At 44.7% G+C, this 22,132-nt stretch overlaps 1 protein-coding gene across 1 annotated transcript in view; it reads left to right on the top strand.

Moving 5' to 3' along the window:
- ACVR2B (activin A receptor, type IIB) overlaps positions 1 to 22,132 on the top strand; it is a 96,180-nt gene extending 74,048 nt beyond the window's left edge. Inside the window, exons 2-11 of the mRNA XM_010005995.1 lie at positions 2,690 to 2,897; positions 6,858 to 6,967; positions 8,494 to 8,645; positions 9,761 to 9,904; positions 10,994 to 11,137; positions 12,020 to 12,168; positions 15,784 to 15,898; positions 17,442 to 17,580; positions 19,983 to 20,113; positions 21,824 to 22,132. Coding sequence (XP_010004297.1) covers positions 2,690 to 2,897; positions 6,858 to 6,967; positions 8,494 to 8,645; positions 9,761 to 9,904; positions 10,994 to 11,137; positions 12,020 to 12,168; positions 15,784 to 15,898; positions 17,442 to 17,580; positions 19,983 to 20,113; positions 21,824 to 22,018 — 1,487 coding nt within the window. The 3' untranslated portion in view covers positions 22,019 to 22,132. The remainder of the gene's footprint in view (positions 1 to 2,689; positions 2,898 to 6,857; positions 6,968 to 8,493; positions 8,646 to 9,760; positions 9,905 to 10,993; positions 11,138 to 12,019; positions 12,169 to 15,783; positions 15,899 to 17,441; positions 17,581 to 19,982; positions 20,114 to 21,823) is intronic.

The raw sequence follows: 22,132 nt of genomic DNA, 5'->3' as shown, positions 1-22,132 counted from the left end.
TGCTTTCTGGGACACGGGGTTGGGGAGGGAGAAGAAATTTCCATCTAGAGCAAAAGCAAGATTCAGTTTGGTGTGGTGGAAATGATATTACAAAACATATTTCAAGGATTGGACCAGAAGGTGATAGTGAGGATCAGCTATCAGCTGGAAGCCATGTGAAGTATCACAATGAAGCCAAGATATTTACTAATTCCTTTATAAATAAAAAGATATCGCCCTCCCTCCCCACAAGGCAATGCTGCTTCGCTTTGCTGCTGATTTAACTGGCATTTAGCAGAAATGCTTAATCTGCCCTAACAAAGCATGGTGTATCAAGAGAACAAATATCAAGGCTTTAACAAGGAGTGTCAATATTGACACTGTTCTGTGTTGAGGGATATTGGTAGGTTGTTTTTATTATAGTAAGCAACTTGTCAGAGGAAAACTCAGATGGAGCTTTGCAAGTGCCGATAAAACCTGCAGGTGCTGTTGAAATTGAGCTCTTGTTTGCGTGTGCTTGGAATATAATTTCCAGTTTCAGAAGTAAGCTTTATGACTTTCTCATACTCCTTTCCTTGCAGTCTCTCCCATGATGCAAATTAAATATCCTTCCCAAAAAAGAGTTATTGCAGGATTGAACACCTCTTCAACTTGCAAAGAGATCTTCCTACTCTGATGAATTTGCTCCATAGCGTGAAAATTACCCATGACTGAGTCCAGGTGTCAGCATCAGGAATAGGTTGGACACATCACCCTGAGCTTGTGCAGCAACTGGTTTCTTCTGCAACCTTTTTGCAGTTCCATTTCCACTCTGTGCCACGTCATCTGCACTCCTTGCTTGACACCTGTTGGCAGCAGAAGGTTGATTCCCTACCGATCAGGTTACATTGAAGAGCTTGAATGCAATCTCTAAATTAAGCACGATCTCTAAAAGGCTCTTCATGCACTGCGGAACTGGGGGTGAATCCTGCCCCCAGGTAATGACTTGGAGACTTGGCAACTTGAGAAATTGCAGGGTATGGAAAGGTGGTTCAGGCCTTTCCTGGCATCCTGCTCACTTGGGACAATCTTGGCATGTTGGATCTTCTGTTGGGAGTAGTACTCCCTTCTCTGGCTGTGTGCTGTGAGGGTACATGCATCAGCAGTGGATGGGTCTTGAGGTAAGGAAATGATGAAGCTACAGAAGGTATCTGGGGCTTGGAACGTGTGTTTTCTCTGCCAGCTGTAAGCCACTCGCTGCTCAATGTCTTAGGAAGAATGAAGTGCATCGCCTCGTAGAGACCTTTCAGAAGTGACTGGTTTTCCATTTTGAGTGGGAGTCACTGGCTAGATTGCACTTCAACCATCCAGATGTGGTCCTGCTGCCTTGATCTCAACATTGAAGGTTTCACAGCCTTTGGAGAAAAAGTCATGAAAGCACTGCAAAATTTTACAGCCAGAAACTTAGTTTTGTGCTTTGCAAAGGTCTGGCTATTCTGGGAGCACAGCACTTTCATTTCACCATCCTGTGGGAGCCATTTATGTTTTCTACCCAGTTGTCAACACATTTTATTGGGATACCTACATTTTCCATGATTGCAATCCATCAAAATAATGGCCAGGTCTGACCTTGCCTTAGGTTGGGTAATCCCAAAGAGAGATGGCTGCGGGGCATCTCAGGATTTATGAATTCATGAGCTTCACGGTACCTTTTGTGACTGGCTGCTTACATGTCATGTGCTTGTTTCATTCTTCTTATACTAATCCTCAAAATTCCACAAAGCAGAATATTTCCAAATGAAGAGAGGATTTCTAAGGCTTAGGACAAAACAGGTCACCTGCAGATATCAGTATTCGTTTACTTGACTTTGTTTTTAAGGGGTGTGTCTGTAATAGTGTTTCAGTTCTGTGCCATGGTGGCCATGAAAGAATTGTTTAACTTGGAGTAGTAGGAAATCCTTTTCTTTTGGTACAAGGCTCTAATGGGGGAAAGACCCATAGACTGTGGAGACTCCTTGGTTTGTGGTGACTTGTTTATTTGTTTGTGATGGGTACAGTTGATTAGAGAACAGAGTTGCTTTTTGCTGAAGGTCTTCCTTGGGTGGCGTGAGCTGTTAAGTACAGCTAAAAGCATGGCATTTATTGTATGGAGACATAGCCAAATAAGCATGAGCTGGGATCTAAGTGAGGAATGGGGACTGGTCTGGTCCTCCTCTGCAGCATGAATATTATCTGCTCTTAGTTATATCCTACCGATAAAAGAAATAATATATATTTAGGTGATGTTTCCCAAAATAGTGGTGGAGGGGAGGGTGACTGTTGTGTGACATCCCAGCAAGCGGCAAATGTCACATGGGGACCTCCTTTTTCCTAAACAGGGTTTCTGTGGTTATAAAATACTGGTTATGGGTTGTCTTGTACATCCCCCTGTTTAAGGTTCTATGTTTGAAACACTGGCTGGAGGAGACCTTGGAGGGGGTCTCAGCTGGGCTCCTGGACTTCTCCATGAACTCATATTGTAAGCCTAGGCAAACATGACCTCTCTGTTCTCCACCTCACACCAGCAAAGGAAAATAACCCTCCCTACTATGCTGAACCTCACCTCCATGAGCTGCTTAGCTCTCAGGGAGGCAAGTGTATCCATCACCTAAAGCAAACCCACGTCAGGATGCGTCTCCCGGGATTTGTTTCTGATTTTCTGAACGTACTTGGGGTTTGAATTTTACTTCAGGACCAGGCCATGGGGAGGCTGAGACGAGGGAATGCATTTACTACAACACCAACTGGGAGCTGGAGAAGACCAACCAGAGTGGTGTGGAGCGCTGCGAGGGGGAGAAGGACAAGCGGCTCCACTGCTACGCCTCCTGGAGGAACAACTCAGGCTCCATCGAGCTGGTGAAGAAGGGCTGCTGGTTAGATGACTTCAACTGTTATGACAGGTAATGGCCTAACTGTTTTTTTCTGAATGCAGGTTTAATTGCTCCTCTAAGTGCAAATGCTCGAGATTTTTGCATGGAGGAAAAGAAAGCAAGTCCAAGTCAATTGGCCCGTTCATCCCCTCTAATTACTTCAGTTGCTGATGCAGCTCTCAGAATTGTTACTTATCTGCCTTGACTTTCTAAGTAGAAGCTGCAAAAGACATTTTTAAGGTTTTTTGTTGTGTGGTTTGTTGTTTTGGTTTTTTTTCCTTAGGAAAGCTTTGATAATTCTGGCATGCATTGAAAAACGTGTCCTGTATCATCAAATGAGGAGCAATATGTTCTTCCAAGAGCATTTGGCGATACAAAGGAAAACTTGGAATCATTTGGAGCTCTCTAGAAAAGCACAGATATCTGGGGGTGGTTAGAGGTTGAGATATTCTGGCATTTCGGATGTTGCAAAAAGTTTCAGTGTTCTTCAGTTGAATTAAGAGATGGGCCAGGAGAAAGAGTGGGGCAGCAAAAGCTGCACACGTGTTTGTGTGTCACTGCGTGTAGGAAGCTGAAAGGGAGTGAGGTTTTATAGGCTCCAGCCTCATTAAATAGCTGAGAAAATAAACCAATCTTTTCCCATGTCCCCTGATGCAATTCTACGGAGGGGAAAAGAGTTACAGCTAAAGAAAACAGCCCTCTGAAGTTACACAGTTTAAAAGAACATCGCTTAGTTACTTGGAACCTATTTGGTGTCTCTGCTAAAAAATCCCCAATGACACACGAACCAACCCAAACTCACCCCTTTCAATAAGGATTAATAGAATATATAATGCAAGGATTTCCCTTGGTGTGACACCAGTGTAGGTTCATCTCACCTTTGTGTGATTCCTAGCTACGAATCTTTGTAGCTTCTCATTCCAGAAGTTATAGGACATCAGGTCCTCAGCTGTGGGACTTAAGCTGAGACTAGATTTGTCCCATGGCTGTCCCATTTCTCCCTTTGGCACTGTTCACTGTCCCTGCTTTTGTGCCTGTTGTCTTAGCTTATCCTCACTGTGAGTTGTTCCTCATCTTCCTTCTAATATTAGCACCAGGGTTACTTTCCTACCACGCCTATTCCCTTGCCAGTTGCATAGCCAAGCTCTATATATAGTATAATTTTTATTCTTTCCCAATAAATCAATCCTCTTTGGCCCATTAGTCATCTTAATACCTATCCTTCTGAAAACAGAAGGTCACTCTGGTTTTCTACTTCCAAGCAGAAGTGTTTACTGTAAACAGATTTCTCCTTTCAGTGCCTGCTCTTGTATACAGTGACACTTGTATTGTCACTGAGTATCTCTGTGCAGGGATGTAGTGGTTCTTAAACTTTGTCATCATGCGTTGCTCTGTTACAACAGTAAAAACTTTTCAGGGCTCCTTACAAGCCTTTTTGCAGCCCTGTTGTTGAGCATCCATTATCCTGCAGCCTGATTCTTCAAAGCTGTAGTTCCAGGGCAAAGCTAAAGGATCTTCTGAGAATTAACAAACAGTACAAGTGTTGAAAGCTACATTTGAAATAAAGGTTAGCTCTAACTAAATAAAGGCTGTTTAAATCGAGTCTTTTTTTTTTTTTTTTTTCCCTTGAGTGCCCTCGTCAGTCTTTCATACAGGTAGTGTTGCATCCCAAGATGGCAAAAAGGACTAAAAAGACAATTTTTCGATTGACGGTGTTGTTCTGATGCCCTTTTTGTCTCTGTATTCAGCATCTTTGGATGCTAAGCCCCTGGATGCAGCCTTGGGAGATGTGGGTAACTGTTTTAATTTGGAAGAAGGTGGATTTAGATTAGGTATTAGGAAGAAATTATTTCCTGAGAGGGTGGTGAGACACTGCAATAGGTTGCCCAGAGAAGCTGTGAATGCCCCCTCCCTGGAAGTGCTCAGGGCCAGGTTGGATGGAGCTTAGAGCAACCTGTTCTAGTGGACGGTGTCCCTGCCCATGCAAGGGGTTGGAACTAGATGATCTTTAAGGTCCCTTCCAGCCCAAACCTTCTATGATTCTATCCACCTGTATCTGCAAAAGCATCCCCTGCCTGCAGTGCCTTGTCCTGTTCTGTCAGGCTGCAGCTCCTCTCCTAGCACAGGCAGCATGTGCTGGTCCATACCAAACACTGCCTTGTTGCTGGAAGATCAGAAATCCAGGAGTGCAAGTCTTGGGATGTTGAGGATAATGGCTCCTCACTCTGTTCTTCATCTTAAGGAAACAGGAAGGTGGCATATGTACATTTAAGGCTATAGGAAAAAGGTAGTGTTTAAAATTTGACTTGTGTGCTCTTCGTTTATTTACACAGCCCCACCAGAGAGGTTGTGTTCATGTTCCCTTGAAGAGCACATGAACTGCTATGAAACCTGCCTTTGCTGCCATAGAAAAATGGGGCCTTCTCTCCAACTGTCTCATTTGTAATATTTGCTAAGGATAACCTGTCATATGTACCTGGATGGCTGCCCTGAGCACACACCAACTCAAAGACAGGGATAATGAATTGCAGATGTGGAGCAGGCTGTTTTCACTCATTAGCTTGATTTCTTAACCAACAGATTTAGTAAAGGATGTGTTTTCTATTGAAGGCTCCAATACTGATGCTGTTAAATCCAAACGGCTTGTTATCTGATTTCACAAGAAAGCATCTGGAAACATTGCTTGACTTGTTGAAACATCTTTGTTCATTTGAATAAGTCAAATAGCTGCCTTTTTTCTTTGAAGTTAAAAAAAATAAAAACCTGAAAAAAAACCCAAGTGCTTCTCAGCTGAGACTCTGCAGAAGACATTTCAACTACAGCTACTTCTTTTTTTCCTGAAAAGGAATAAAGCACCGAAGACTACCCTGTGCTGTGATAGAAAAGAGCCCTTTCCATTCTTCTTGTGACAGTATGTCAGTGATACCACAGAAACAGGCTTGGCAGGGGTTCATAAATGAGTAATAATGTCAAACACATATGATTGTTTTGCTACTTCCTCCGAGTGGTTGAAGGAAGGAAGTTATGCATATAATTTAGCTGGGCTTCAGGAAATAGTTTGATACAGTTCTCTGCGGAGAGCAGCTCTGCAACCCTGATAGCTAAAAGCAGAGGGTAGCAAAAGGTGGCAGGGAAGGGAAGCAGGCATTTAAGAAAGAGAAAGAAATGACTGCTAGAGCACTGCAAAAATCCCTGTACGTCTCTTTTGGCATTGATCTGTGGGAAAAGGAGGATGTGTGGAAGTGGAGTTGGTCTGATTAGTAGAAGTCCCCTAATGCCATGCACAGCTTGGAAGGAAACCTCAGTGCTGAGAAGGCTGTAGTGTTACCTGGGTAAGAGACAAATACAGAAAGTGAGAGATGCAACCTGATTTTCTTGAAGGCTTTTGTGCAGGAATAAGATTTTGAAAGAAGGAGACAACACTTGAAAATTAAACTTGAAAAAAAACCCAAACCAACCCACAACCTGCAGCCTCCCGCCTGCAGCAGAACTGCCATTGCTGCTGGTGTCTGGTGCCCTTCTAGTGTGTAAAGTGATGCTCAGGGCTGTGAGAGCAGCCTTAGCTCAGCCCTCGTCATACATGCTTTATGGCACAATCTTTACTTGCGTGATCAAATACTCCTCTCCCCTGACAGCAGGCACATGGGCTACGGGAGGAACACTGCTCAGGGAATGAGCATCTTGCCATCGTTTTTCTGCTCCTCATTCGGCCGCGGCCGTTATTTATGACTTCCCATCTAATGCCTTTGCTACATATGGAAGCATTTGTTTCCTTTACAGTCTTTTCAAGGATCTTTGCTATCCACTGGGGTATTTGAGTGGCAAGTTGTTTTCTGTGAGTGGAGATTGCTGATCTGTACAGTGCTGCAGCAGGAGAAGGTGTGTGGAGAAGACAGTTTGGGGCAGGTTGGTTCCTGAAGACAAGAGACAGGAGTTGACTGATGTTTTTTCTCTTCCTTCCATTGCTGTGTCTGTCCCTCCCTGATGCAGGCAGGAGTGTGTAGCCACAGAAGAAAACCCTCAAGTGTTTTTCTGCTGCTGCGAGGGCAACTATTGCAATGAGAAATTTACGCATTTGCCTGAAGTCACCGGCCCAGAAGGTGAGTGACTGGGTGAATGGGGACTTGGGGTCTCTTTCTCTAGACCCAGTTTGTGATGACTTTGAGTTCATAGAATCACAGAACAGTTTGAGTTGGAAGGGACCTTTAGGATCATCCAGTTCCAACCCCCCTGCACGGGCAGGGACACCTCCCACTAGATGTGGTTGCTCTGAGCCCCATCCAACCTGGCCTTGAGTGCATCCAGGAGTGGGGCTTCTACAGCTTCCCTGGGCAACCTGTTCCAGTGAATGCTGAGAAAAAAAATACATCAAATATGACACAATGTACGATTTTTGTTACAAAGCCCTGAAATCCTTCTGCTGGGATTCTTCAAGAATAGCTTATTAATGTTGTTTCACTTTGTGGGTAAAGTGTGTTGCACCACCACCTCGTATTCCATCAGTAAGGATTAGATTTCCTTTATGGTGGATGTTCACAGCAGGCTCTCACAAAACAAAATCCCACACAAGGGGAAGAGAGTGGTGGGTTTTATAAAATGTGGATCAACTTCAACTCTTAGAAGGTGTATGACACCTTCTTTATTAATTTTCTTAAGTCACAGGTCTCCAGATATCTTGGGCACTGAGGATTTTTTGCTTTTGATTGGTCTTTTTTTGGTCTGGGATTGAAAGGAAATGGGTATGTGTGCCACCTGGCAGAGTGGATATACCTCAAGGAAGAGAAGTAATAGCAGGTCCTTCTTCAGATGCTAATAGAAGGGTGATTATTCTTTTAGCTGTTGTCTGGCTAAAGTATCATTCAATAAAAATTATTAGAGCAGGTGGATCTTTTCCTTAAGATGCTTTTTTTTTTTTGCTATCAACTACCTGTATTTTCTGAGATGTTCCAGTAGACCATTATCAGATTTTCCTGAGCTTTCCTGTTAGGATTTTAATTGTTTACATGGGTTTTATTATCTCCTGTTATTAATGTACCCGTGGCAACCTAGTAGCAAATATTCTTTCTCTCACAATTTTTTGTTTAATTTGGCAAGTCTTGCTATTTTTTCCTTCCCTGTCTCCAACATAGCAACATGGCTCCATTTAGTATTCCCATTGTTTGTGTCTCAACTGCACTGATGTAATTTGGAACAAGAACTACTGTGGGAATAGTGCAGCTGATTGTGGCTTCAGCAGCATTTTACTAAAAACTGACATCTTGTCAATCACTGTGAAAAGCAAAGCAAGGCTGCAAGGGATTTCCTGCTCATTTAATACATTTTCAAGGGTTAAGAAGAGTAAATTTTTGGCTATAACATATCCCAGCAAGAAATGCCCCTCTGAAGTAAAGCTCAGCTTGCAAAGTGTGGTTTGGACCATTGTAACTCCATTAGTAATAGCCATATGGAAACGAGTAAACACGAAGCCTTTTGGATGCCATTGGATGTGGTGGGACGTGTCACTGAGCATTGTCAGCTTTGGAGTAGAAGGCAGGACAGGGTTTGGTTGCATCTGGCCACATAGCTGACAGTGCTGTTCCATGCCTGAAAAGTCCTTTCCATCCTTTATCCTGCTCTTTCCTTCCAGTCATCTACGAGCCGCCGCCACCGACGCCCCCCCTGCTCAACATCCTGGTGTACTCGCTGCTCCCCATCGCTGTCCTCTCCATCGCCATCCTCTTGGCCTTCTGGATGTACCGGCATCGCAAGCCTCCCTACGGGCACGTGGACATAAACGAGGTGAGGGAGAAACTGGGCTTTTCCAAGTCACTCTGCTGTATTTGGACCTTATGAGAGGTCCAAAAACCTCAGGGAGGCTGCTCAGTATATGTTCATATCTACTTCTGCTTGACTCTTTTCAGGTGGCCTAACTATTCCTCTCTGTCTTTTTGAAGCTGGTGATACGGTTGGCCTCTGTGGCAGTGTTAGCATCCCTTGTGAGGCTGATGGGTTTAGATGGGGTTATCACCATGCCCAAGATTCCTAAGGGATAGAGTTACACAGCCCTTCTTGGTGACTGCCCCTCCTCCCTTGCCTGATTTCAGCCAGCTTCACAGAGGAGCAGAGATCAAAGAGTTGATAAAGTTCCCACCTACAGGGTGAGGGGAGATGCTTTCCTTATTGAAGCTCAGTTTTTATGAGCCGTAAGAGAATGCGTGCAGGTCATCCTCATGGCCCAAAACCATCAGGAACTGGTCCTTGCTGGCTCTGCTGTGCCCTGAGCCTTCTGGTCTCTTGTGAAGGGCCAGGCAGCTGCCTCTCCCTCCTCCTCTGCCTGTTACATCCCATTCTGTGACCCTTTCCCATCTGAAAGCAGATGGGATGGACCTCCAACCCCAAGCATCCTGCAGGATTGCGTTGCTCTCCTGGACAAAAGTATAACAGATACCATCTTTATGATGCTGACAGATCTGTTAACTGCCCATTGCTAGGGTTATGTGAAACATGCCTAATGATGTACAAAGCAGCAGGAGGTTTTAGGTGTGGTTGGCTGTTGGGTCACAAAGATCAAAAAGTTCCTACTTTTGGCAGGAGGTAGCATTGAGGTCATTGGTGTTTTACAGCCCAAAATAGCTCTTGCTTTGAAAGCACTGGAGAATTCAGGTTTTGCCAGGGGATGGAAAGAGTAGCTTGACATGCACAGTGATAATTGGAGGTGTGGATTGTTACATATGTTCTATACATATACCCTGCAAAGCAAGATGGGACATTTTGGGCTGCTCATCTAAATAATTTGTATTAAATAAAGTGTCACTTCTTTATGCCTCTTTCTCCCCACACAGTCTTTCCATCCTTCCACTCCCTTTGTTTTGCAGTCCAGCTTCAGCTTGTGACAGTGTTTTTCTCTCATGCAGGACCCTGGCCCACCACCCCCTTCTCCTCTGGTTGGCCTAAAGCCTTTGCAGCTCTTGGAGATCAAAGCAAGGGGACGCTTTGGCTGCGTGTGGAAGGCTCAGCTGATGAATGACTACGTAGCAGTAAAAATCTTTCCTATTCAGGTGAGTAGAGCATTGCATTATGTTCTCACTTGTTGGGCTTCCTCACCGGTGCTGACATGCTCTGAGTGCCTATGGAGGTGTTTTTAAGACCATAACAAAGGTGCATTTGGACTCTTCTGCTGGGGGAAAAAAATTCAAGGACTCTTCCTACACTTTTCTCTGTGTTGTCTCATTACCAAACGTTTCCTGCAGTAGTTGTTGCAAGAAGGGCAAACACAGGCACATTTTGAAATCTACAGGGTATCTTAACTTTGCTGCAAATGTCCATGTTGTTAAAGCCCAGGGAGGCAGCGTGCAGCTGCGATGCCCAAAGCGCACACAAAGGACCAAAGCCTTTGTGTGTCTTGCCTGGGTAGATTGTAAATCCAGACCCAAACCTAGCAAACAGTTTGCAGCTTACAAAGGCACAGCCCTGGAGCTGTGAAAGCTAATTGCACTGCAGCGTTTCTGTCAGCTCACATCTTCTGCTCTAGGAAACCTTTGAACACTCCTGACTCGGCTCTCTAGGAATTGCAGATGTAAAGAGTAAAGCAATCAAAAGTCAAATGAAAGAAGAATGACTGAAACATCTTTGTGCTCCTCTAACTATCTTGTTCCTGGTTAATTTTTTGCCCTGTATCTGTTGTTGCAGTGTTGCTAAAGGAGATTTGTACATCTTCTGTCCAAGCCAGATGTGACCTACTAGTAAATATTCAATAAAGCCTAGATTAGATTTTACAATTGTCATAATTACAGCTGCAGTGCAGATCTGGGTGCTGTATGCCCAGGCTTTATTCTTGCAAGCAGTCTTAGGAAATCTTGACAAATCTTATTTCTCAGTGAGGCTGGGTTTGGATTCCTACGCCCTCTCCACACATGTGTTTAGGAATAGCTAAGGATAATTTTGGAGAAGGGAGACTGAGAGCAGCAAATTCCAGCCTTTCTCCAGCATCTACTCTTTAGTTAAACAGCCTCATTTTGAAGGGATACATCACACCAAACATTGGAGGACAATATTAAGAGGAATGTGAGCAGCTCTGACTGAGCTGAAGGAGCTGTTTACTTTAAAGGGAAACGTGATCTTTGATGGTGCATTTCTCCCTGCTGTAGGATAAGCAATCTTGGCAGAGCGAGAGGGAGATTTTCAATACTCCTGGCATGAAGCATGAAAACCTTTTGCAATTTATCGCAGCAGAGAAAAGAGGGACAAACCTAGAGACAGAGCTCTGGCTGATCACAGCTTTTCACGACAAGGTAATGTATCATTGTAATGTATCATTGCTCATACATTTTGGGAAGACACAGAGGCAACGGTTGTGAAGAAGCAGGATTTGGCCTCTAATATTATTCTCCCAGAAGCTCCCTTGTAATCTGTCCTGGTGAGCCATGGCTCTGTGGTAGTGGAGAACTGCTCTTGCTCTCCTCATCCTAGGGCCCTTCCTTTAGCTTTCAAGGCATTCCTACATAAACATAGGATTAATAAAGGCAGGACATGGGGAGAGAGAGAGGCACAAAAGGCCACAGCCCATGTATGTGGTGGTCACCGTGCACAGATGAGCATGTGGGAGCTGGGAGTCACAGACCATCACAGTCCTAACTTGCCCTTTGCAGATGGGCTTCATGTTTGCTTTTGAAGCTCGGGGTGTATCTCATGTTTCATGGATTGCTTTAGTTATCAGACATAACCAACACTTAAAATAAAACAAACATGCACAAATCTGGTGTTGAGCCAGAAGTGTTATCCCTCTGTTTAATCCAAGGTCTACTGAGTCAATCATTGCCACAACCAGTTCATATGATGCATCATCATTGTGCATGGAAGGCTTTCCCCTTTCTTAGGTTAGATGAATTGCCCTATTTTGAGTTAATTTTGTCCCTTCCCTGGCAGATCAGTAGACTCCTTTCAGAGATCCAGATACTTACTTTCTGTGCTGTCAACAAGAGGGCTTGAGGACTCATGAACGCTTTTGGCTTTTGTTTCTCCTTTTTTACTTTTGCTAGTGATTTTTTCCCCCTGTTAAACCAAGGTTCCAATTTCTCAAGCACTCTTTAAAACCATTTTCTGAATTGATGAGTTGACGCATCTGTCACGAGGCAGGGTCTGCAATTCAGAATGTACGATGTCCCGTTTCGCAGGGCTCTCTGACGGATTATCTGAAGGGCAACATTATCAGCTGGAATGAGCTCTGCCATGTTGCAGAAACAATGGCCCGTGGCTTATCCTACCTACATGAAGATGTCCCTTGGTGCAAAGGTGAAGGACACAAACCTGCTATAGCACACAGGTATGGCCTCTTTTGTTGGCACTGTTCAAGGGCTGTGTTCAAATGTTCACAGCCTCTTCGAAATGATGCTGTTGAATGGAGGACGAGATTGTGTTTGTAGGAAGTAAATGCCTTTTTAACCTAACATGTCCTATCTAAAGACAAGAATTTTTTTCAGCCACATGAAGTGGTGAAGGGCAAGTAACCAGCAGCTTGTCTGTGAAACAGTTGGTATGGTTGGTAGTGGTTTATGGCAAATATCTGAAAGGGTAGGTGCTTCGCTCTTCTATCACTTCCTCCCCTGACGTATAGTGGGAAGGGAAATTTGGTTGCTGCAGAGCTGCTCTTTCAAAGGACTGTGCTTAAATCACATTATAATCCATGTATTTCTGTGGCTGTACCAAGATTCTGATTTTTCTCTAAGTATTTTAGACTGATAACTCCTCTGTCTTCCCACAGAGCTTTTGATCATTAGGTAGGAAAAGGAGAAAGTGTAGAAATGCAGAAAATGGCTGCTGTTTATTTTTCACTGTAGTTTTGTAGTGCCCAAATCGTGCCATGAGGTCCCTCTTAGACCTCTTGGCACACACTTCAACCCACCTGGGTGGCAGCACCACGGGGACAGCAAGAATCCAGAAACCAATAGGTAAAACCATTCTTATTGCAACAATACTTGTTTTAGCCCTTCTCTGCAGTCCCGTGTTGCCTGCCCTGGACTAAAGCATTGCTACCAAGCTGTTTGCTAGTAGCACAGCAGGAAGGCAGAGTTTTCCAGAAGGGATTTCTGTGGGCTACACACTGTACTTCCCTTGCACCCACCACATTTCATCTGGGAGGGACTTAAACCCCAGGCCCAGCTGCAGCAATTTGCACCCAATCTAGCGGGGCTGTCTGTCTTCATGTACGAGAAAGGTATCCCTGTTTGCTCAGGGGTGTCCCTGCCCCCAAAACAGCCCCCTCCCTGAACCTGAAGGCATCTGAGGGCTGTTGAAAGAGCCTGCAGCTGCCTTTGTGCTGCTCCTGGAGCTGACCCCTGTGTCTCTGACATTTGTCCCTGTGGAATAAAAGCAGTGGTTTATACATGAAAATTCCTGAGGGTGGGGGGCAGAGAAAGGCTAGAGAAAGGCTTTAAAGCAACAGATCATGCTCATTAGTGGCCCCAGCCAGTCAGCAAATGATAAAAGATGGAGAATGCACCATTTGTGTGAATTTAGCACATACCTAGGGAAGAGGGATTTCAGGACACAGGGGATTTCCCTTGGATTACCCCACTCCTTTTAGTTCTATTTTTGTTTTAAAGGAAAACACCAAATATATTTTAAGTGAGGGTCGGTGGGTGGGTGTTTATTTGAATGGTTTCACACAATGCGAGCTGGAGTTGCCAGGTGGGACTCCCCGAGTCGCTGCTGGGCAGGGGTTCAGCTAACTCCTTACCAGCCCCCGGCACCACAAGGAGGATTAAGGTGACGGGATTCGCTGCTTGGTGCGAAAGTGCCCCCACGTGGAAGCTGGAAATAAAACCTTCGGTGTCCGAATGGAGTTAACGAACCCATCATTCATGGGCCGCTCGCTCTCTTACTCCCTAGTTTGAAACATCACATGGAAAAGGATATATTCTTCTTTTCAGGTCACTTTGCTTTATCAGTGACCATTTTAGGCTGGTCCAATGCATACGGGGTTAGGGGGAGGTCTACTTGGCATGGGTTGGATCAGGTCTATCTCCCTGTCCTGGGTATGTGACCATTGCAGCTCATACTTGCCAGTTCAGGGTGGTTTGTGGAAGGGAGGAAAGCATGGAAAAATGGGGAAATTTATGGAAATAAGAGGAAAAAAGGAAGCACAAAGGGAAATGCTTGCATTGTGTGTCAAAATGTAGTTGATAACTGTTGCAAAGGGCAGTGTGGGTGAACAACAGCCAACACCCATACAGCACTCCTGGCTTGTATCCTCACTTTGCTTCGGAAATGTATCATTCAGGAAAACTGTCTAATAATTTTGGTGTGGTCTTTGTTGAGCCACTGTTCTGCAAAAATCCCATGCACAATTTGCACTTCCTGGAGGGCGTCATCCCCTAATGCTGATGGAGCAAAGGGGTTTATCTATGTCATTAGATGATGGCTGTTTTCTAAGCCTGTGGGGATACTGCTATAGCATGGAAGCAGTCAGTCTCTAAGATGGCAAGTGTTAGATAAATGGTGTTTTTTGTGGGTAATGGAGGAATACAAATGTTTTGCAGGCTCTGCAGAACTGTGCTGTGTCCCTAGAAACCCTGGAGGTGATGGAGGCTGGTTTCTGCTGGGATTCCCTGGCTATATAATGTCTCCAACTTCACACTCACTTCCCCCATTTTAGTCCTCAAGACAGAAATGCCCATCACTCTGTGTGTAGCTTAGAAAGGAAAAATCCTTTTTTTTTTTTTTTCCTGATTGTTTTTTAAGCTCAGACTCAGGGGCTGGGTGATACAGGATCATTTTTGCTGTGGTGCTTGGAGTTGGTGCTCTGGCATGCAAGGCCACAGCAAGCAGCCCTTCTCTATGGTCTAGCAGTTTCTCTCTTCCCAAAGAATTTTGACAGGTCTCTCCAGTGCAGAACAATTGTATCTGCCCTCATTAATTATTTTGTGCAGGCCTGCAATGTCCTGCAATCAGCAGGGTCACTGAGTGAATTGATGATAGGGAAATTATAATGCTGAGCATACAGGACAATTGCCATCTGCTGTCTAAGGTCTGTAATTTAATTAGATTGCCAAGCATTCCTTTTCAGATGAAAATGTGGGAAGCCCAGGGAACAGAGCTGGACTGGTTAGGCATCTTAGTGTGACCCTCCTCCACCACCCCCTTCCAGCCCCTGCAGATTTACCTGAGCTGCCCTGAAGCACTCCTGCTGCAGCACAGGACTGACACAAATGTGCCCTTAAAGCCACCTTCAAGCACAGAACCACCATCTCTACTGCAAATGCTTATACCTGCCTGTCAGCTGCCCGCTGTGATCCTGACAGCTAGTCTGAGTGTGGGCTCACCCCCTTCCCTGCTTGCTTTCCAACCCTCCAAATTCTTCAGGGAAGACTGATCCAGCAATTAAAACATAAGTGTAATAGATGACTATGGTGAAAGTCTGTTGAAGTGTGTAGTTAGGGTGAAGAGAGTCCCACCAGCATCTGCTAATTTCCAGGAAGATCTAATTTTGTAGAGAGGAGCAAACATGCTTACTAGGATAAAGAGTAATTGCACCCCCCTTAGCCTGTCTTGCATTTGTTGTTGGGAGTGAGAAATAGAAGAAGTGCACAGAGGTGAGTGGTCCACAGCTGGTGCTCAGAGCAAGAAATAGTGCCTTGTGCTGCCTGCTTTAATTAAAATACCCCCTTCGTATCAGTCCTTGCTTTTATTATGAGGTCAATTCAGTGTAGCCCTCAGCTGACTCTGTGCCAGGCAGTACAGGGATGCTCTGTTGTGTTTTGGGGACACGGGCAGCTGAATATGCCAGCACTGGTCCTGCCGGGAAGCTGGGGAAGAAGGGAAGGAGCTGATTTACTGGGGGCTGCTAAGCTTATAGACTTAAAACGTGGTGTGTTGCAATGTGGTTTATACACGTCTCGTAATAAACCTGTCCCAAACTCATTTCTTGGCTTATTCCTAGGGACTTCAAGAGTAAAAATGTCTTGCTGAAGAATGACTTGACAGCAGTGCTGGCCGATTTTGGGCTAGCTGTACGATTTGAGCCTGGAAAACCTCCAGGGGACACTCATGGACAGGTAATCATTATCTTTAACAATAACATTTTAAAAACTTGGGCTTCTCAGGAGTGGGAAGGTAATCTGTATAGATGCATTTAATTCTCTTTGAAATATGTTTTCCCTAAAAGCTTGTGCTCAGACATAAATTCCAGGAGCTGCTTTGATCTAGGTGAGCAGGGAGAGCACTTGGACCCTCCCAACTCCCTTGCAGGTGGAGTCCCTGGCCTCAGGGCAGGCTGCTTCTTCCTTCAAACACAGGACATGCTGACTCTTTGTTGTCTTGGTGTTAAATATTAATACTCCTAAAATTATTCATTTAATTTTAAGAATTCAGCCAGGCTGACTGCTTGGGTGACCTTTAGCAATGGCAGATCTTGTGAGCTGACTGCGCGCTGCAGAAACAATTCCCTACATTTTTATGGGTTCTTAATTTTCTGCCTTTGTGTTGAGGCAAGTGGCCTCTTGTTCTGCACTTGTGCCAGGGCACAGCAAGGCCAGCATCCCCTCCGTGTGCCTCCAGGGTTTTATGATTACCCTGTCTCCAATGCAGTCCCACTTCTTTTTTGCCTGTGTCCCAGGAGTGAACAGTTTTCTGGGTTAGTCATCCCCCAGCTTTCCTCATTTTTTCCCCTCTTCATTTGGGCTTTTCCAGTATTTTCCACACCTTTTCATGTCCTGGCTTCCCTCTGTCCCTGCTGCCTCAGGTAACAGCAAGATGAGAATTTCCTAAAGGAAAATATTAAAAGCATTTCAGTTCTCATGTTAAAAAGGTAGGTTTTGTCCTTGCTCTGCTCTCCACTCTCCTACATTAAGGGCTGTAATTCTGCCATGGATATAACCACGACCACATGAGAAGCTCAGGATGGCTCTGCTTGGACTAAACACAACAAGACAGGCACTATAACAAGGACTGAATCCTCTCCAAGCTTGAGGGGATCTTTAATGGATCACAGAAGGCCAGAGCAGGGTAGACTTCACAGGGTTCAAGCTTTACTTCTCCTGTGGATGCAGAAGACTTGTTTTATCAGGGCTGTCAATCCACCACCTTTTCCTACCATTTCAGGATGCATCAATGTTGCCTTTTTTTTTTTTTTTTTTAATATATATCTTTAATGTTTTTTTAGTGAAAGGGGATTGAACTTCCAATGACTATGATAACCAAGTCGGACTTGACTTCAGGGTATTATATACATGCGTCTCCAAAGACAGCATTTTCTCATGCAGCATGTGCTGCTGGAACAGCAATGGGACGCAGAGGAGGCAGGATTTCATCTGTACTGACCCCACCATTCTGAATTTAAATTAGACCTGTAGCTTATGCTAAATGAGTATCATGCAGATAGCAGTGCACTTTAGCTTTTTCCTTCGTGTAGCTTACCTAGATCTTAATGAGAATCTGTGTCAGAAAAAGCAGCCCCCTTTTGCTTATTTTTCAACTGAAGTGCAACTTTAGCAAAAGTTGCCTTTAGGCTGATGAAACCAGCTGTCATTCATCTCCTACCAGCAGAGGCTGATGGGCACAACTGGACTGTAACTTGAGTTGTTTTTTATCTCCATATAGGTGGGAACAAGAAGGTATATGGCTCCCGAAGTGTTAGAGGGAGCAATCAACTTCCAGCGAGATGCCTTCCTGAGAATAGACATGTATGCAATGGGACTGGTGTTGTGGGAGCTAGTCTCCAGATGTAGAGCAGTTGATGGTAAGAATAAAGCTCGTTTCTTCCCTGGGGAGGGCTCTGTTTCATCATGGTTTAATGGCCCAGAGAATAAGCCTGACTTTGTTTAAAAAAATATAAAATCAATGGCATATTTTTAGTAAGCAGCTAACCTGTTGTTCACTTGCTTGTCTTTTATCCTAAGCTGTGGTTCTCTGTAGATAATAACCTTCATAGTGTTCAGGTCTCCAGATCTTTTAACTACATTGCAAATTGGCTGAGAACTCGGAGGAAAGCGGTGTAGGTGATTCCTCCATCAGTGGTGGGTGTCCTTTAGTCCGGAGCCTGCTCTGTGCTGCTCTCCATGGCACTCTGCATTCTTGTATGTGCCAGGGCAGGCTTTGAGCTCTGTAGGAGCTGTGCTCAGCTTTGGCTTGTCTGTCACACCCCACCTCTGCAGGGCAGTGTGGTAGCCTGAACGGAAAGCCCAGAAGTGAAGCACTTCCATGAAATAGCAAGAACACAGGGCTGGAAGGATCTTCCCGGGCCAGCAAACCCAATTCCCTGCTATCAGAAGTTGTCACATGTTAATCTTTGACTTCTGCTGATCAAGCTCTCTCCCAGCTGTGGGCTATTTCTTGTTCCATCTATGACTTCAGAGGGTCTCACTTTCTGCTGAGTGATCTGAAAGAATGAACTTCTTAGTCATCTCCTTTCTTAGGTTTTATATCCTGAAATGGTGCTGTAAGACAGGGCATCTTTTCTGTCTACATAGCACATCTGCCCATTGGTGACACTCTTGCCTTTTGCAGGGCCTTGACTCTGGTCAGGGAAGCAAGGATTTCATAATAGTAGTTCCAAGGCTGCTTGCTTCAAATTCTCTCTTCTTGTATAGATACGGGTACTCCAGACTGAATATCAAGTTCATAAGTTAATAGTACTTCACCTGACCTTCAGATGTTTTTGTTAGTATTACATTAGGAGCCAAAGAGCTTGATTATTACCAGGATGTCTGCACAGGTGCGTGGTAAGAGAAGGTCTCTTCTGCAAAAAAATAGTATTTCACCAGGTAAAATGCTGGAGGAGCAGGGAGGTAGGACAGAGTGAGGTGATACAGTGGTGCCCAAATCACTCATGTAGGGATAACCCTTCACTATTGAGGCCCTTCAAATATCCACTTGTATTTTTGCTTGTCATGTTCGTGATCTCCTTCCAACTCTTCTCAGGCAGCAGCTGGCCGAGATACTCCAGGTGCCACTCATAGCACAGTTAAATCAGAGGGAAAGATTCTTTTGGGATGATAGGGAATTACACTCAACCTCATCTGCACTTCTAGCTCAGAAGTGATGTTGTGTAAACAGCAGATTTGGCTTGGAGATCTCCTGTGCAGCTCTCAATCACCTTGAATTTCTCTTGAAGGTAGAGGAAAGGAAGGTCGTGAGCGTTACTGTGCCATCCACTGGAATGAGTGTTTCAGTTTTGTTTAGTGCCTGGCATTGTGTCAACAAGAATAATGATAAGCTGGTTTAGTGATTTTGTTTTTTTCAGAGTGCCTAAATGTGATGTTGTTGATGTCACAGCTCTTGACCAGCGGAAGTGGTCAGCTTGTTTATTTTAGTCTGGAAAGGCCCTCTTGAAATATCTCCACTCTTAAAAGGCATCATTCTTGCTACTGAGAAACCATAAGTGATGCTGTAGAGCACCCTGAAAAGCCCATCAGTTAAGCTGGGCTGCTATTTGTGAGGGGGCATCTACTCGTGGCCAAAAGCCAAATGACGTTCAATAAGCAGAAGTTATTGCTGCTGTCCAGCATCTGCACTGATACTCATGACAGTTGTTTCATTCCCATGGCCCAGGGCAGTTCACAGCCATAACTGGTATAACTCAAGCATTCAGGAATCATTTTGCACTTAGGAGTGGGTACGTGGGACAAGTGCCTCTGGCACCAGTGTGTCAGGGCTGACTGAAGTGTCTATGAACAAGCCAGATCACAAAGGAAGAAATTATAAGTATTTCCTATGCTTGACCTCAACAGTGCCTAAAATGAAATTATGCTCATGCTGAAACCTTTCCCTAGGTTATTGTGTGTTGAATTGCTATGCTAAAATGTAAGGAGATGGGCTGGTTCACTCTTTTTATTAAAATAAATCACGGACTACCTGGCAAGCCTCTTCAGGGAGAGTGGTGGCATCAGGGAAGCCCAGCTGAGGGTTCAGATCTGTAACTTGATGAGGTGGAAAATGCTTTGGCCAGACAAGCAGTGGGGACAACAAAGTCTTTTCTACAGGAGGAATGTAAACCGCATTTTTCTGCAATGACATATGAACTTCAGGCTTTGCTGTAGTGGGTTGAGATAGCTCTGGAGCCACAGTTCACTCATGCATGGGGAGGACGTGGCTCAGCAGAGGACATTTCTGTACTAACCTGGTTCTCCATATGCACCTTAGGTCCAGTGGATGAGTACATGCTGCCTTTTGAAGAAGAAATAGGTCAGCACCCATCCCTTGAGGACCTGCAAGAAGTGGTGGTTCACAAGAAGATGCGTCCTGTGTTCAAAGATCACTGGCTGAAACACCCTGTACGTCCCTCCTGGTTAACAGTGGAAAATGTTTTCCTGTGTGATGGGAACAAAGGATGTGGTTATGCATCACTTGTTAGCTCCAGAGGGAAGCTGACCATTCCACCCTGGTGCATGGTCCTGCTCCCTGGTGCCAGAGAGAGTCAGTGCTGGAGAATGAGGGGTTGCTCAACACCTTCATGCTTCCTTTCCATTTGTCCCTTGTATTTAGAGGGTAAACCAGCTGATTTAAGTCAGCAAGTGCTGAATGTGGAGCCTGTGGTGGTTTAGTTGGACTCCTTTAATATGGTGAAAGAATGGGAAATAAAGTCCCTTTCGTTACAAAAAAGAAAACAATCTATATCATCAGAGACATTTTTCTCACAAGCTAGATAGTATGCAAGACTTGGCATCACTTTTTGATGAAAAATTAATTAGACATGAAGGCAAGCAGACAATGAAGCAAAATGCAGTGTGGGTTTCCCAGAGATAATTTCAGTCTTGTGTTTTCAATAGAGGAGGTGATGTTCTTTCAGGCTGGGAAACTGAGCAGATGATGAAATCTCAAAGGGCTTTGGTAAGAAGCTAAATGCCTCTCTATTCTGGCCAAACTGCCATGGTTTTGGTTAGACTCAGGTGTACTATCTCATTGCCTAGAAGTCAAGGACAGTTGTGGGTTGTAGATAAGGATGAGAGTTCTGGTTCAAATGAGGGTTCAAGTAAGAGCTGTGCTCTTCCAGCAGTGTTAAATCCAGCAATTTTGGGACTATCTACAGAAGTGATTACAAACAAAGCAATGGTTTTGTGGTAACTGATAATGGTGCTGCCCGTTCTTATGGTTTTATCATGGGAATATTTGATATCTTGATATCTTCAACTGCTGAATCTCAGGGTGTATTTTGATATTTAAAAAGTACTTTTAGGGCTATGAAAAAAAAAGCTGAATGTGGCCAAGCCCAACATCCATAGAAAGCAGAAGCTTAAAACCTGAAAATACGTTTAGTGTAATTTTTAAAGTTAACCTCATGGGAATTTGGGTACCGTGGAGAAATTATTCGAGAGAAGTGATTCTGTCCCTCTACTCTGCCCTGGTGAGACCTCACCTGGAATACTGTGATCAGCTCTGATGCTCCCAACACAAGAAAGATGTGGACCTGTTGGAACATGTCCAGAGAAGGGCCACAAAAATGATCTGAGGGTTGGAGCACCTCTCTTATGAGGACAGACTGAGGGAGTTGGGGTTGTTCAGTCTGAAGAAGAGAAGGCTCAGGGGGGACCTCATAGTGGCCTTCTGGTACCTGAGAAGGGGCTACAGGAAAGCTGGGAAGGGACTTGTTACAAGAGCTTGTAGTGAGAGGTCAAGGAGTTTATAAACTGATTTTAATGGTTTTAAACTGAAAGAAAAGAGATTAAGGATAGAGATCAGGTGTAAATTATTCACTATGAGGGTGGGGAGACACTAGAACAGGCTGCCCAGAGAAGCTGTGGAGCCCCATCCCTGGAAGCGTTCAAGGCCAAGTTGGATGGGGCTCTGAGCAACCTGATCAAGTGGGAGGTGTCCCTGCCCATGCAGGGGGGTTGGTGATCAAAGCATTCTATGCTTCTGCAGTTCTTAGTTTTAGCTTACAGCACTGAGCTGCGTTGAGTGGGACCTCCCCGTCCGCTGCAAAGACAATCCTTGAAGCAGACTTGGTTGCTGATGGTGCTTTTCTCCTCCTGTGTTGTCCTCAGGGCCTGGCGCAGCTCTGCGTGACCATCGAAGAGTGCTGGGACCACGACGCGGAGGCTCGGCTCTCGGCGGGCTGTGTCGAGGAGCGCATCGCGCAGATCCGCAGATCCGTCAACGGCACTACCTCGGACTGCCTCGTCTCCATCGTCACCTCCGTCACCAACGTGGACTTGCCGCCCAAAGAGTCTAGTATCTAAGTCCCGGTTCACTTTTTTTTTTTTTTTTTTGGTCTTTCCAGACTCAGTGGATTTAAACAGAAAAAAGAAAAGAGAGAAAAAAGAGAAAAAAAAAAGGAAAAAAGTTTAAAAAAA

This window comes from Chaetura pelagica, unplaced genomic scaffold (genome assembly GCF_000747805.2).
Source record: "Chaetura pelagica isolate M959 unplaced genomic scaffold, ChaPel_1.0 scaffold199, whole genome shotgun sequence".
Lineage (NCBI taxonomy): Eukaryota > Metazoa > Chordata > Aves > Apodiformes > Apodidae > Chaetura > Chaetura pelagica.
This window is presented reverse-complemented; position numbering and strand designations above follow the sequence as displayed.